Below are 13,284 nucleotides of genomic sequence, written 5' to 3'. Positions count from 1 at the left end.
GGTAAAGCTAAAAAACCAAAAAATTTTTTGTTTAAATTAAAATAAAAGAAAGTAACAATAAAAATAGTTTATTGAAAGAATCTCAAATTCGAACCCTTTTTGTTTCAAAGGTAAAAGAAATTATAGAATCTATGATGAGAAATTGGAGTAAAAGTAATACTGATGAATCAAAATTTATTAAAAAGTACATCGATTTATCTTTGTTTATTTGTCACACTGCAGGAGGTATACTCTATCGAAGTTCACCGCAAAGAGTAACACGCTTTAAATTTGTTCATCATGTTCACGATTTGCTGTATTTTGAGTATTACGAGAATAATGCGCTAGCGTACGCTAGTCAATCAATTTAGGCAATTTCAATTAATAGGACATCGCTTTTTGTGTATCATTTGATAAGAAATTTTTGTCGATCGTCAATTTTATTCTAGAGAAATTCTAGACAAAACGTTGCTAAAATAAAATTGACGATCGACAAAAATATCTTGTCAAATGACTCACAAAAAGTGATGTCTTATTAATTAAAATTGCCTAAACCGATTTGTGCTAATCCACGAATATATATATAGATATATATATAACAATAATGACACAAATATATAATTATATGTAATGAACTTTATTAACTTATTTACTTTATCGGAGCTACTGCTCTTCCGCCTCGCAGGACGTGTATCTTCTGTAATAAACTCTCGACGCGCCAAGCAAGCAATCACCAACAACGCCGTTGCTCCGGCAACCCACACACACACACACACTCACTCAGTTCGCCACACGATTGACTAGCGAACGCTAGCGCATTATTCTTGTAGTAACACACTTTTGTGTTAATTTAAATGGAAACGTGTTACTTTTCGTGTCGAGCGTCGATACATTTTCTATTGGGTAAACATAAAAAAATAATGTCATCTATTTTACAGTCCTTATGAGTGCATCTTACATTTTGTACATTACGGTACCAGGGTTACATATTTCAAATTTCATAACAGGCAATTTTTTTTAATTTTTAGTCTCGTTGATACAATTACTTATATGATCAGTGACATATTTTTAGCTGCTTTATTTTGTGGAATATTTGCTGGCACCGTTGCTGGTACTTTGGTACGATAGTATAATGTTTATTTCAATTGGAAAATAGAAAATTTTCTAAAAACCTATTTTTCCTCCTGTAGATAGTAATTGAATACAAAAAGCATCCAAAAGTCGCAATAGTAGCGGCCTGTGCTTATCTCATATTTATAGAATTTTTACTTGTGTTCAGTTGCATTTCACAAATAGTTTACGATGCAAGTGGTGAAGTATACGATGAATGGTAAGAAACATATTATTTGTTCGTAAAAAGTCTCTTAAATATAATGTTCATTTCTCACCAATATAGTTACTTTACTGAATGGTACAAATTTTCACCGAAAAACAGAAGAATGATACAAATTATAATGATTAGAGCCAGTCGCCCTTCTTGCATGACAATTGGGCCCAACCTTGTTTTCCATTTGAAGACAAGTGGAGATGTAAATGTGCAAACTTTATAACAAGCATTAAATTAAAATCGTACATATTCATTTTACCTATTACAGATTATTCGATTATCTTTATCCTACATTGCGGCATTGATGTCCATTGTACAATTATAATTATGAATCACTAAAAAAATAAAATGAAATGCAAGGATTTACTTGAAACAAATCAAAACCTGACCGCATATCTTGCGGTTATAATTAAGTTGTATTCAAATTAATTTTGTTACTAACGGCTATTATCATAAGAAGAAAGTTTATGCAAATTTATTAATTTTTTTCAATCGAGCCGCAGTTTGGATTGTAAGAATGCACTAACGCCTATATTGATACCTTTGACTTTCTTAACAAAATATATGAACTTAATTCAACTTGTTGTACAGTAACACTTGAAATATTCATAATTGTTAATTAATAAAGAATTCACACTTGATTATTTTTGCATTTATTTGGATTAATTGCATTAATATATTGCATTAATTTGAATTCAATTCATCGACTAAAGTACTATCCTGAAATAAATGTTTAAGTACGTTTGTGAAAGCAATTCGTTTTAAAAATTAAATGTTTCAACTTGTAAATTTATATCAATCAATAATACAATACACAAAAAAAATTATTTTTTATAGAAAATTCAAACTATCACTTAAATTTTAAATGATTGGGAGTTGTATGTTTGTATCTTCTTTTCGTCAGGTCGAATGCCTTATTTACTTGGGTATATTGTCACAAAAATGTCAATGCTGTCAAGAGCATTTTTTACTAAAACCCTACCTTGAAAGAAAAAAACCGCTGCCAATGTATTGGCAAGTTGCTTCCTCATACATTTTTTTTATAACTTTAAAATAACTTTGAAATATTAATATCATCTTTTCGAATTTTTCCACAAAACAGTTTCAATCATACATTTTTTCTGTTTGTGGAACCAATTGGCAATGTTTTTCTATTCTTCGATATATAATTTTTATTGAATTTTTTTCACTATGACGTAACAATTAAGGTAGTTCCCTCAAAAAAAAAAAAGTTTTTATACTAGCGGCCCGAAAGTGACTACTTTCCTGCCACTGCGCAAAGCGAGAAGAGCGATTTTCGGGCCACTGTATATGAATAATAGTATACATGCCTATGTCGCGAAAAAAGAAAGCCCTAGAGCACGTGTTTATCGGCCTCGGCTTCGCCTCGGACACTACTACACGTACTCTGGGACTTTTATTATTTTTGCGGCCTATGGCAGTAATATACTATTGGCAATATTAATATCATATTTTCTAATTTGTTCACAAAACAGTTTCAATCATATAAGAAAAAAAGTTTTCCCGAAAAAAAAATATTTTCAAAAATCGAAAAAAAATTTTTTTGTTCGTTTATCGCTAAACAAATTTTCTGGCTTCATCCTTAATCCATCCATAAACATCGTTTGACACATCATAAAATTGAGTATGAAACAACACAAAACTAAGAAAAAAAAAGAAAAAATCATAAAAACTAAATTTCATTTTCAAAACGTAACTTTTCAAACTTACGGTGAATCTTTACACTTTTTATCTTAAATCAAAGGTTAAAAGCTCTCCCTTAAAAAAAGTATTACTTTTATTAAAAAAACCAGATTGTTTTAAAACAAATATGACAAAACTAAAAAAAACATAAAAAAAAATTTTTTTTTTCTCGAAATACCCTCGTAACTTTTTAAATACTGAACGCAGAACTAAAAATGATGATGTTGCCTTCTTCCTTACATCAAAACGAATAAAATGAGACATCTACAGTAACGATACGAACTACCGTCATCCAGATATCACTGCGCACATCCCAGCACACGCACACATACATACACACACACACTGGCTCAGTAGGTATAATGGCTCAGTGGGTATAGTTCTTGCCTGCTGATGCAAGGTGTGCCGTAGGGCGTGGGTTCTCCCTACTTGGCGAATTTTCGAGGTTCGTTTTATCGCCTGGTGTGGTCGAGCCCGTGCCCGAGGCTGAGCGGGTACCACTCAAAAAAGAAGACCCGGGCTATGTCATCAGCCTCCAAAGCGGTTAAAAACCCCGATGACTGTGCGAGCTGGAAGCGAAAAAGATAACTAAGTAGGAGCCCGAGGCGAGGACTCACAAGGCTGTCAATAGATGGAGCACAACACTCCCACGATGAAGTCAGAAGCGAGAACCACACTCACAAGACGACAACAGAAAAAGGAGGAGTATCAAAAACTCACGGAAGACTCATAGGGTAGCACCGGAAGCGAGAACCACACTCACAAGATGCAGCCGACAGTGCAATGGGATGGGCTTGCCATCGGCTGCAGAAGCGAGAACCACACTCACAAGATGGCACTAGACAGCGAGTTCTGAAGAAGATGTCCAACTCAGGACGAGATGCCAGCAATGTGTGACCACGCAGACGGCTCTGAAAAAGGGGATACGACAATCGACGATGGCAGCGTGCAGGATCGGAGGTTCACCAAGAAGATAAAGATGAGTCCCTGAATGCCTAATCGTCGCATATCACAATGCGACGGATGGGGGATGTATGGAAAACAACGACTAACAGGAGTAGCAGAAATGCTCAACTAACTCCCCCCCGGCCTCACCGAAGCAATGCCTAACGGCGGATACCGGTGAGTGTCCGAATGGGGTAGAGTAGAAAAAAAAATACACACACACATACAGACATGTGTCAGCAATTAGATCTAGTTTAAGAATATATATGGGTCAGATTCAGAATTTTTCAAATAAACCTGCGGGCGAGGTTCACGGATTTTCCTGAAATTTTGGTATGTTATAGTACATGATAAAAAAGTGCCAAATCCAAAATTTTGGACCCCCTATTGGGTGCAGTAACATGTTTAATTTTGGCCTGCAGTGTTGCCGGTACTTTGGTATAATTGCACAAATTTAGTTTTAACCTGAATGAAGAAAAATCTTAAACCGCATAATTTTTTCTTTTAGATAGAGGTTAAAGAATATAAGCATCGCAATAAAGATGTCATTTATTTACGTAATCTTTATAGAATTTTTGGTCGTATAAAGCTATTTAATAAAGAAAGTTTACTAGAGGTGAAATATATTACGAATGGTAAGAAACATATATTGTTTACTCGTGAAAAGTTTTTTCTTTTATGTACAAAATGTTAAAGTATATTAAAAAAATAGTTATCTTACTGAATGGAACAAGTTTTCGACGAAAAACCGAAGAATGATACGAATAATGATGTTGAGAGCGAGTCGGCTTTCTTTTATGACGAATGGGCCAAACGCAGTATTTCATTTTGAAACAGCTGGCAAAGTAATTAATGAATATCGCTCATCAACTAACGTAAAATAATATAAAAAAAATCATTTTCATTATTTTAGGTTATTAAATTACCTTTATCCTACATTACGGCATTGTTATCTATCGTACAATAAGAATCGTGTACCAAAAAAAACTACGAACTTACCTGAGAAGAAATTAATCAACTAATTAATCAATTGATGGTGTTGCTGACATTAACCGACTGTTAGAAGCAATATGGGAATTATTTATAACAATGAATAAATATAAAGTTTTCAATTGAAAGTTTTTCAATCCATTGATTGTTAATTTAAATAATCAATTATGTACCATAAATTGTTAACTATGGGTGCATTGGCAGAAGACTTGCAACATTGATTAAAAATTTAAGTGACAATAAAACATATAATATTTCATAAATTGCAATGTTCAAATGTAATTTTTGTGCATGCTTTCGCTAGAAAATCGATGTACTTATGTCAGTGGAATATAATCCGGTCATGGCCATAAGTTTAAAATAATACAAAACGAGCAATATTTGAATTTGACAATAAGTGACTGTAACTAAGTAACTGAAATATTTACTAGTTACATTCTCATGTGTACTTATATTCAAATTTCAAGTTCGTACCTACAATAGATGGTGTCATCGCGACCTTATGAATTTCTATTTTGAAACGCATTATCAAATCTACCTTTAAACAGGATCATAGAAAAAAAATGAAAATAAAAATCGAATTCAAAGTCGGTAAGCAGAGCACGTATCACTGTCAATAGTTTTCAAAACGATTCCATATTGAAATAATCAAAGCATATGAACATTAATTAATATTTTTTATTCCTATCACATCTTAATAAATATTAGTTTTTCATCACATTTTTAAAATTTATGAACCATTCATATATGAAACCGTGCGTGCATTTGAAGTCATCGCATTGGAAAGAAAAAAGCATAAAAAACATTTGAAGCATATCGCGAATCGACGTTTCTCTTACAAAATCGTATGGTTTATGAATATTGCACCGTATAAAAAAAATCATTCATGTGTTCACATATCACGCATTTGTTGCTGTTTTCTTCTGAGCCTTTTGCAGTTTCTCGTTGACCAGGAGCTGCTCGTTCTTACGTACAAAGCTCCAGACGTCGTCGGCGAAGAGTTCGGGCTCCTCGAAGGCCGCGAAATGGCCACCTCTCGCTGGGTGGGTGAACTGTATCAGATTCACGTACTGATCGCGCATAATGGATTCCGGTCGATACATCAACTCGTGCGGGAACATAGCGCAGGCCGACGGGACTTTGACGGGGAATCTGAAAAAAGAAACGATATTTTTTCGAAGCTCAAAAAATGATAATTGTTTTGACGCCCCTTATGCACGTACTTGTCTACGGCGAGATCTCGATTGGGTTTGGCAAAATTCTCGGCGTACAATCGTTGGCTCGTGACGATGGACTCGGTGACCCAGTAGACCATCAAATTGTCCAGGAGCTCGTCGAGAGTGAACTTCTCGAGGAGGCCGCCGTCGTCGCGGAATCTATATTCAGGATCGGTCCAGGTGCTGAATTTTTCCAGTATATATGCTGCCAAACCGGCTGGAGAATCGGATAATGCAGTACCTATTTATCAAAACGATTAATGATTTATAAAAAATGACAAAGACTCATTGAGATATTTAATGTTAGAACGGCAACAATGACTGACCGACTGTATCGGGCTTAGTTGCTTGAATATGCATGTAACCCATTTCTTCGATCAAACGACTCAGGTGATGAGTCAATGGATACATTTTCGAGTGATGCTCGCTGTCAATGACTAGAGAAGGAATGAACGATCCCAAAAGGGACATGAGGTGGGCTTTGGCGCTCTCGACTACGCACATGTTGAAGTGAGCTCCGATGACACTAAAATGATAATTTCAATTCTCAAAAACAATGCTCGGGAGTCGAAAATTTACTAAATGAAATTTGCCCTTACTGTTCGGGGAAGAGAATAGCTAAGCATTTCGTGATCAAGCTTCCCCAGTCACCGCCCTGAGTGTAGAACTTTTGGTAGCCCAGTCGAGTCATTAAATTTTTGAAAATCACAGCCATCTGCCAAAAAAGAAACTTTATTTTACTTCCTCTGTTTTATATTTCATAGTGTATCATTTAGTTTTTTCTTTACTTGAGCAGTGCCGAGACCGGGCTTGGAAGCAGCCTGCGAAAATCCATAACCCGGCAGGGACGGGATCACCAGTTCGAAAACGAAGTCGTGACCCTGTTGCGGCGTTATCAATTTCGGTATGACCTTTTGGAACTCGACCACCGATCCGGGCCATCCGTGAAGCAGAAGTAAGGGCAGCACGCGTACCTTGCGATCCTTCGGCTGCTGAGGTTTTATGTGGTAAAAGTGAATGTCCAGACCTAAAATGATATCGGCATTGGATAATCACACGAGAAGTATCGATCGACGTATTAATTACCTTGTATTTTCGTTTTGAACTGAGGATACTTGTTCAGCAATTCTTGTCTCTTGTTCCAGTCGTACTTCTTTCTCCAGTGAGTCAAAACCGATTTCAAATAGGTCGATGGTACACCGTAAGTCCAAGCTACGCCTTCCAGCGGTTCAACGAACGTCTTCGTTTTATCGAGACGTTGATGCAAGTCATCTATTATCTGTGTGAAATTATAAAAAAAAAGAACATCGTTGAAAATGTTACGTAAAAATATTCTCGTTTTAGCCATTTATGTGTACCTGCTTGGAAACATTGATTTTAAACGGTTTGACATCTTTGGGATCGGGCACCGGCGCGCCAGGGCCCCAGTACTGATCCAACGGTAGCTTCGGAACTTCGACCGGTGCTTGGTATCTAAAAGTAAACAAAGAATACTTCATTCTCTCTTTCATTGCTACGTATATCGGAAAGAAAAATACAGCTGGTCACAATAGTGAATGCATAATGACCGATAAGAATACACTTTTTTACTTCGAGTGGTATCTATGTTTTATTCTCATATAATAATTACTTCGCTCTCGCGATCTCCGCTAGATCGATGCCTCCACTGATTCATAATTGCGAAGAAAAGACAATGCAGCGCAATATTTTTTTCTGCGTGTATGTAAGTCTCTTTCGAGAAAGTAATTTCGTTATCATCGTTTAATCAACATAAATCAAATTGATTCGCATTTATTTATCTTTCGTGAAAAGAGTGGTACTATCTCGACGTTTGAAAATTGAAACGAAACGAAGTATCGAGTATCGCGTACCTATCGTCGCGCCAAGTGTACACATAATCTCGGCAATTCGTGTGCGAGGATAATATTCAACAATTTTTGCTGCCTCCTCAACGTTGATGATTACATAAGCGACGTTTGCGAAGTGTGCATCCAAAGTTCATCGATCTATGGTGTTCTTATGGTGGAAAAATTACATACCGATTTTTATTGCGGTACACGTAATTTTTCCTCAAACAACTTCGAGCGAATTTGAGTAACTTGGAAGCACGTACAGTCTGTTATTATGTATCGATATGTTTTTACTCCCAAGCTTCGAGCAGCAGTCAAGTTGGCAAGGATCAAACCCGTTTAGAGATGGCCACTTGTCGGAAAAAAAGCAAAGAAAAAAAAAATCACGCTTCGAATCTGTCTCATTCGTTGCAAAGGTTCGTTATCCACGAGACCGTATTTTATAATAATATTCCATTCAAGATAGCGCACAGTATGAAAATCTTTTTTATCATTGTGTAATAATATTTCAAAAAAGTGAAAAGGTCGCGACACTCAACGAGTCATTATTTACGGTTACATAGGCAAAATTATTCTACAAAGCACACGTACCTGAGATGCCAGCCAATGGCGATTGTCGCCAGCAAAAATACAGCTGCGCCCTTCCACATGACGACGACGACGACAAAATGTATTTTTCCTATATATACTATTCGTATATGTGTACCACTTGTTGCGCCGGTCACGATGTTCCAACAGCGACTAACGATGACCGACGCTGGCTGCTGCTGCCGCCGGCTTCTTCGATGCAACGCGGCGCGTACAACTGTACATTTACGCGAGGCTGCGATGCGTTCCGCTGCTGTTGCTCTGCTGCTCCTCCTGCCTCGATCCCATTTTATTTTGCCTTTGCTTTTCAAGCTCGGCTTCGCGAGAGCAAAAAAGACGAGACTGAGAAAGAAAGAAAGAGAACGAGGTTTTTCTACTTTACCGATGATGATTTCGTTCGCACGAATCGTCCAGTAAGTATGACTCGAATTATACCGGTTTCAAATATAGTCATAATAAAAATGATTCATTCCGAGCTATTGAAGAATTCAGAAAAACTATGATATTAACTTCGATTGCCAAGGCCGAGTTGCGGAGTCTGCTAAATGCACATACACGTGAACAGGCATTTAAAAATCGGCTGATGGATTGCTTTATGCCGCATACGCTGGAGGCACGAGAGAGGCTCGTGTTAATCGACCAACAGCCACATTAGAGCGGAGATTACCGCGAGCTCGCGAGAAGCAGTTTTTTTTCTAAAAATGAGCTTTGCAAAAATTTAAAATTTCATATTGTTATTATTCTTGTTCTCCAGCAAATTCAATTTGATATCATGTACATCGGTTTATTAAATCTCTCGATTCTATGACGTCCGAGTGCGTCGAGTACTCGAATTTTATCGGGACTAATAATCTACCCAAGGTACGTATACTCGCAATGATAAGAGTCATTTTAAATTTTACGTAATATGCGCAACTCGCGTGCAGTTTTTTTTCACCCACGACTACTATGCTATACGATTCGAAACTCAGTCGTTTGCCAAAGTGCAGCGTCGAGATGATAAACGGAAAACTTCTGAATATATGTTACATCTATTATTTGTGCAATAAAGAGACGATGCGAATATTTGTTAATTTATTTATTTCGTATATTAATGAGGAAAACACTTTGATTGATTTATCTGAGTGTCGGAAACAAAATGTTTTAACGACAAGCCCAATGATTGAGTCATCATCGTTCACATGTACCGGAATAATAAAACAGCGATAATACAAGAAAACAATATTTTTCAATTTGATCAAAAACAGAAAAAAAATTATAAAACATTTCACAATACATTCAATACTTAGAAAGAGAAACAATATTGTACATATATGGACACTAGCACCACAGAGAGAGCAATTCTACAAAAAAGAAAAAAACACATCTCGGTGTATCACAGACTCGACGTAAACAAAAGAAAGAGAACGCGATCTACATCTCGGTTTTCTTGTTCTTCGGCTTCTTCTCCTCGGAGCTCTTCTTCGACGCGGCCGCTCGCAGTTTGTCGCGGATCGCCTTCACGCCGGCCCAGACGTCGTCGGCGAACAGCCGGGGCTCCTCCATGGCGGCGAAATGGCCGCCACGCGGCTGCGGAGCGACGCCCACGAGATTCTTGAAGCGATCGCTGAGCAGAGATTTGGGCTGGTAGGTGATCTCGTTAGGGAATTGGGCGCAGTAGGCTGGCACGTTTATTGGCACGCTGTGAGGGAAGAGAGATGTTATAATATCATTTTTTCATTCGCGTCAATGTATACATTAAAAATACTCACTTCTCCATGCCGTACTTGGCCATCTTGGAATTGAAGGTCTCCGCGTAGATACGGAACGAGCTCGCGGCCTTGTTCGGCACCCAATACATCATCAAATTATCCAACAGCTCGTCCATGCCGAACTTGTCCAGTAAACCGCCGTCGTCCCTCTTCCTGTAGTCCAGGTGCGTCGCCGTCGAGAACTTCTCGAGGATGTAAGTGGCCAAGCCGGTGGGCGAATCGGCCATAGCGACGCCCACCGTATCGGGCTTGGTCGCCTGGATGTGGAAGTAGCCGGACTCCTCGAGCAGAGTGGCGTACTTGGCGCCCATCGGGTACAGCTTCGAGATGTCGTACTCGGTGAAGAACAGCGACGGCGCGAACGAGGCCAGGTAGGTCTTGAGGAAAGTCCAGGGCCTCATGACGGAGCAGAAGTTCGAGTGCAGGCCGATCACGCTGAAAACGTATTTACGTTAAAAATGCTGTTTCGTGGACGAGCTGCTTGATCAACAACCCAATTGCCTATTTTATTCAGCTTCGCCGCGTGATATTATGTGTGATTTCACTTTGCCACTAGCAGATTTTTTACATATAAAGGTACTCGCCATCTAGCGGTGAAGACTGGCTCTAATTGTCATTAAATTTTCATACATTTTTTTGAGCATTGAACGAAACGAAAGGAAAGCTATTGAAACATTTATTTTTGATCAATAAATGTTTAAATTAGAGCGTAGAATTATTAAATATATTTTCGTGATTGTATTTTCAAAATTGTTTTTGCGAAAAATTAAATCAGCGCTATATACATCAACTTTGCAATTCAGTATCGATTACTTTAATTTTGATGTCTGACTTTTGACTGAAATTTCTGCATTGAATTAAAAATTTTTATAACAGTAGTACACGAGAAATGAGAAAATCGCAATGAGAAAATCAACGCTACTCACTGCTCCGGATACATGGCTGCCATGTTGGCCGCGATGATGCCGCCCCAGTCGCCGCCCTGCACGTAGAACTTCTGGTGGCCGAGCCTCAGCATGAGATTCTTCATGAGGTGGGCCATCTCGACGGCGCCGAGGCCGATCTTGGCCGCGGCCTGGGAGTAGCCGAAGCCCGGCAGCGACGGCGCGATCACCTCGAAGACGAAGTCGCGATCGGGACGCGGTGTGGTCAGCGGCTCGATGACCTTCCAGAACTCGACGACCGAGCCGGGCCAGCCGTGTTGCAGGTAGAGCGGCAGAACCTCGATCTTACGGTTTTTAGGCAGTTGGGGCTTCGCGTGGATGAAGTGGATGTCCAGACCTTGACGTCGAGTATCGTAAATTTAGTATTATTACGCCAAGCGATGATTCATTATTTATTTTTATGATTTTTTATACCTTGAATATTGGTCAAGAATTGCGGGAACTTGTTGAGATGTTTCTCTCGCTTCTGGAAGTCGTATTTATTGAGCCAATACTCGGTTATGCCGGGCACCGTCTTACTGTTGACACCGTAAGTCCAGGCGGCACCTTCCAATGGTTCTTGCAGGGTACGCGTGTTATTCAATCTTGCCTTGAGATCATCGATCATCTAAAGGAAAAAAAAAATTAGTAATTGATCATGATTGTTGTAAACTGCTAACAATTTGACCGATGAGGCATAAATCAACGAATAATCAATCGATCAAAGCAAGAATCATTTTTTAAAGGTATATTTGATTTGTATTTTATCGCTTTGTGACGTTTGATAAGAGATAAAAATTGTTGTAAATTTTAGTTTTACACTCAGCTAGTTGATGAAGAAATAGTTTCATAGATATAAAAACTATGCATCGTCATGTTACTTTATGTACAAAATGAAAAAAATATGAAAATTATTTTGTCTCGCGGCAGCGTGAACAAGCAAAAAAATGAATAACAAGTCTCGCGTCTAAAGCATGTACACAATCTTTTTTCCTCCTTCTGCTTCTTCTTCTTCACCATTGCCGGTGTGTGTAATAAAATGCAGTCAAACGACGCAATCAACGTCTCCTCTTTTTCTCTCTCTCTCTCTCGACTTACCTGTTTCTCGAACGTGATCTGGAACGGCCTGATGCTCGTGTCTAGCTTCGCCGGTGGCTTGCCGGGACCCCAGTACGTATCCTCGAGCACCGGCGGAGGCTGCGAGCACGGGGCCAGGTAGATCGTCGTCAGGGCCACCCCGACGGCGGCCAGGAGTATCAACAAGAGTAGGCCCATTGTTTTGACGTACTGTACGATCGACGAAAACAACAGGTTGTGTGCGGGTCGATGCTCCGTGCAGGCCAGAAGAGAATATTTTCCTATTATTTACGTCCCGAGGACGCCACGACGCGACACGAGCGCTGGGACTGCGAGCTACGCGATGCATCAGATGATGCATGTGCCGGGGATATATACTTGAGCTTACCGTCCGGTGCGGACGTTAAGGCAAGTCTGTAATGGGAGGCTCGAGTGCAGAACTGAGGCGCGCGCAAGAATTGAATGTATGAATTTTTAGAGATAATTTTTATCGGAGATTTTATTTTTCGATTATAGAAATTAAAAGTTAAGAAATTAGAGTATCGTATTATGAACATTCGTTTACGTCTTATTAAGTTTACAAATAATGAAATTTATCTTCAAACTTATGCTTGGGGGTTTTTTAATGATTATTTTGTATCACACTCGAAAATCTGCTGAAAAGATTATCAGTAAGCTGTTAAGTTTCTTCGAATACGGTTTAATGACCTTTGCAATGGCATAAGTGGTTAAAGTGCAACAGATTCCCGAACCGATCTTTGAGAATAAGCAATACTCGAGCCTAGGCTCAAGCCAAAGCCCAGGCGAGCTTCGCTCAAGGCCATCAATCCGTCGTCGTGCATCAGCTTGAAGTAGTCAAGCCTCAGAAAACTCAAACGGCGGCCGTGGCTCTCGTCATCCTGGCCGCGGAAAGCCCGGCTACGAGTACAATCC

General features: G+C 38.9%; 2 protein-coding genes across 2 annotated transcripts; both read right to left on the bottom strand.

The window, feature by feature from the left end:
* Positions 1-5,606: 5,606 nt before the first annotated feature.
* Positions 5,607-8,831, bottom strand: LOC106656915 (juvenile hormone epoxide hydrolase 1-like). Its single transcript, XM_014378099.2, has 8 exons — positions 8,604-8,831; positions 7,521-7,635; positions 7,249-7,441; positions 6,951-7,189; positions 6,762-6,877; positions 6,489-6,688; positions 6,169-6,403; positions 5,607-6,097 (listed from the first exon to the last, which is right to left on the bottom strand). The coding sequence occupies exons 1-8, from the start codon at positions 8,660-8,662 to the stop codon at positions 5,845-5,847; spliced, it is 1,410 nt and encodes a 469-aa protein (XP_014233585.1). The 5' UTR covers positions 8,663-8,831; the 3' UTR covers positions 5,607-5,844.
* Positions 8,832-9,663: 832 nt separating this feature from the next.
* On the bottom strand, positions 9,664-12,715 carry LOC106656940 (juvenile hormone epoxide hydrolase 1-like). Its single transcript, XM_014378144.2, has 5 exons — positions 12,373-12,715; positions 11,710-11,902; positions 11,278-11,632; positions 10,352-10,786; positions 9,664-10,281 (listed from the first exon to the last, which is right to left on the bottom strand). The coding sequence occupies exons 1-5, from the start codon at positions 12,547-12,549 to the stop codon at positions 10,014-10,016; spliced, it is 1,428 nt and encodes a 475-aa protein (XP_014233630.1). The 5' UTR covers positions 12,550-12,715; the 3' UTR covers positions 9,664-10,013.
* Positions 12,716-13,284: the final 569 nt, after the last annotated feature.

Source organism: Trichogramma pretiosum, unplaced genomic scaffold (genome assembly GCF_000599845.2).
Source record: "Trichogramma pretiosum strain Unisexual culture from Peru unplaced genomic scaffold, Tpre_2.0 scaffold106, whole genome shotgun sequence".
NCBI lineage: Eukaryota > Metazoa > Arthropoda > Insecta > Hymenoptera > Trichogrammatidae > Trichogramma > Trichogramma pretiosum.
Note: the sequence above shows the minus strand (reverse complement) of the source record. Positions and strands in the feature narration are given on the sequence as shown.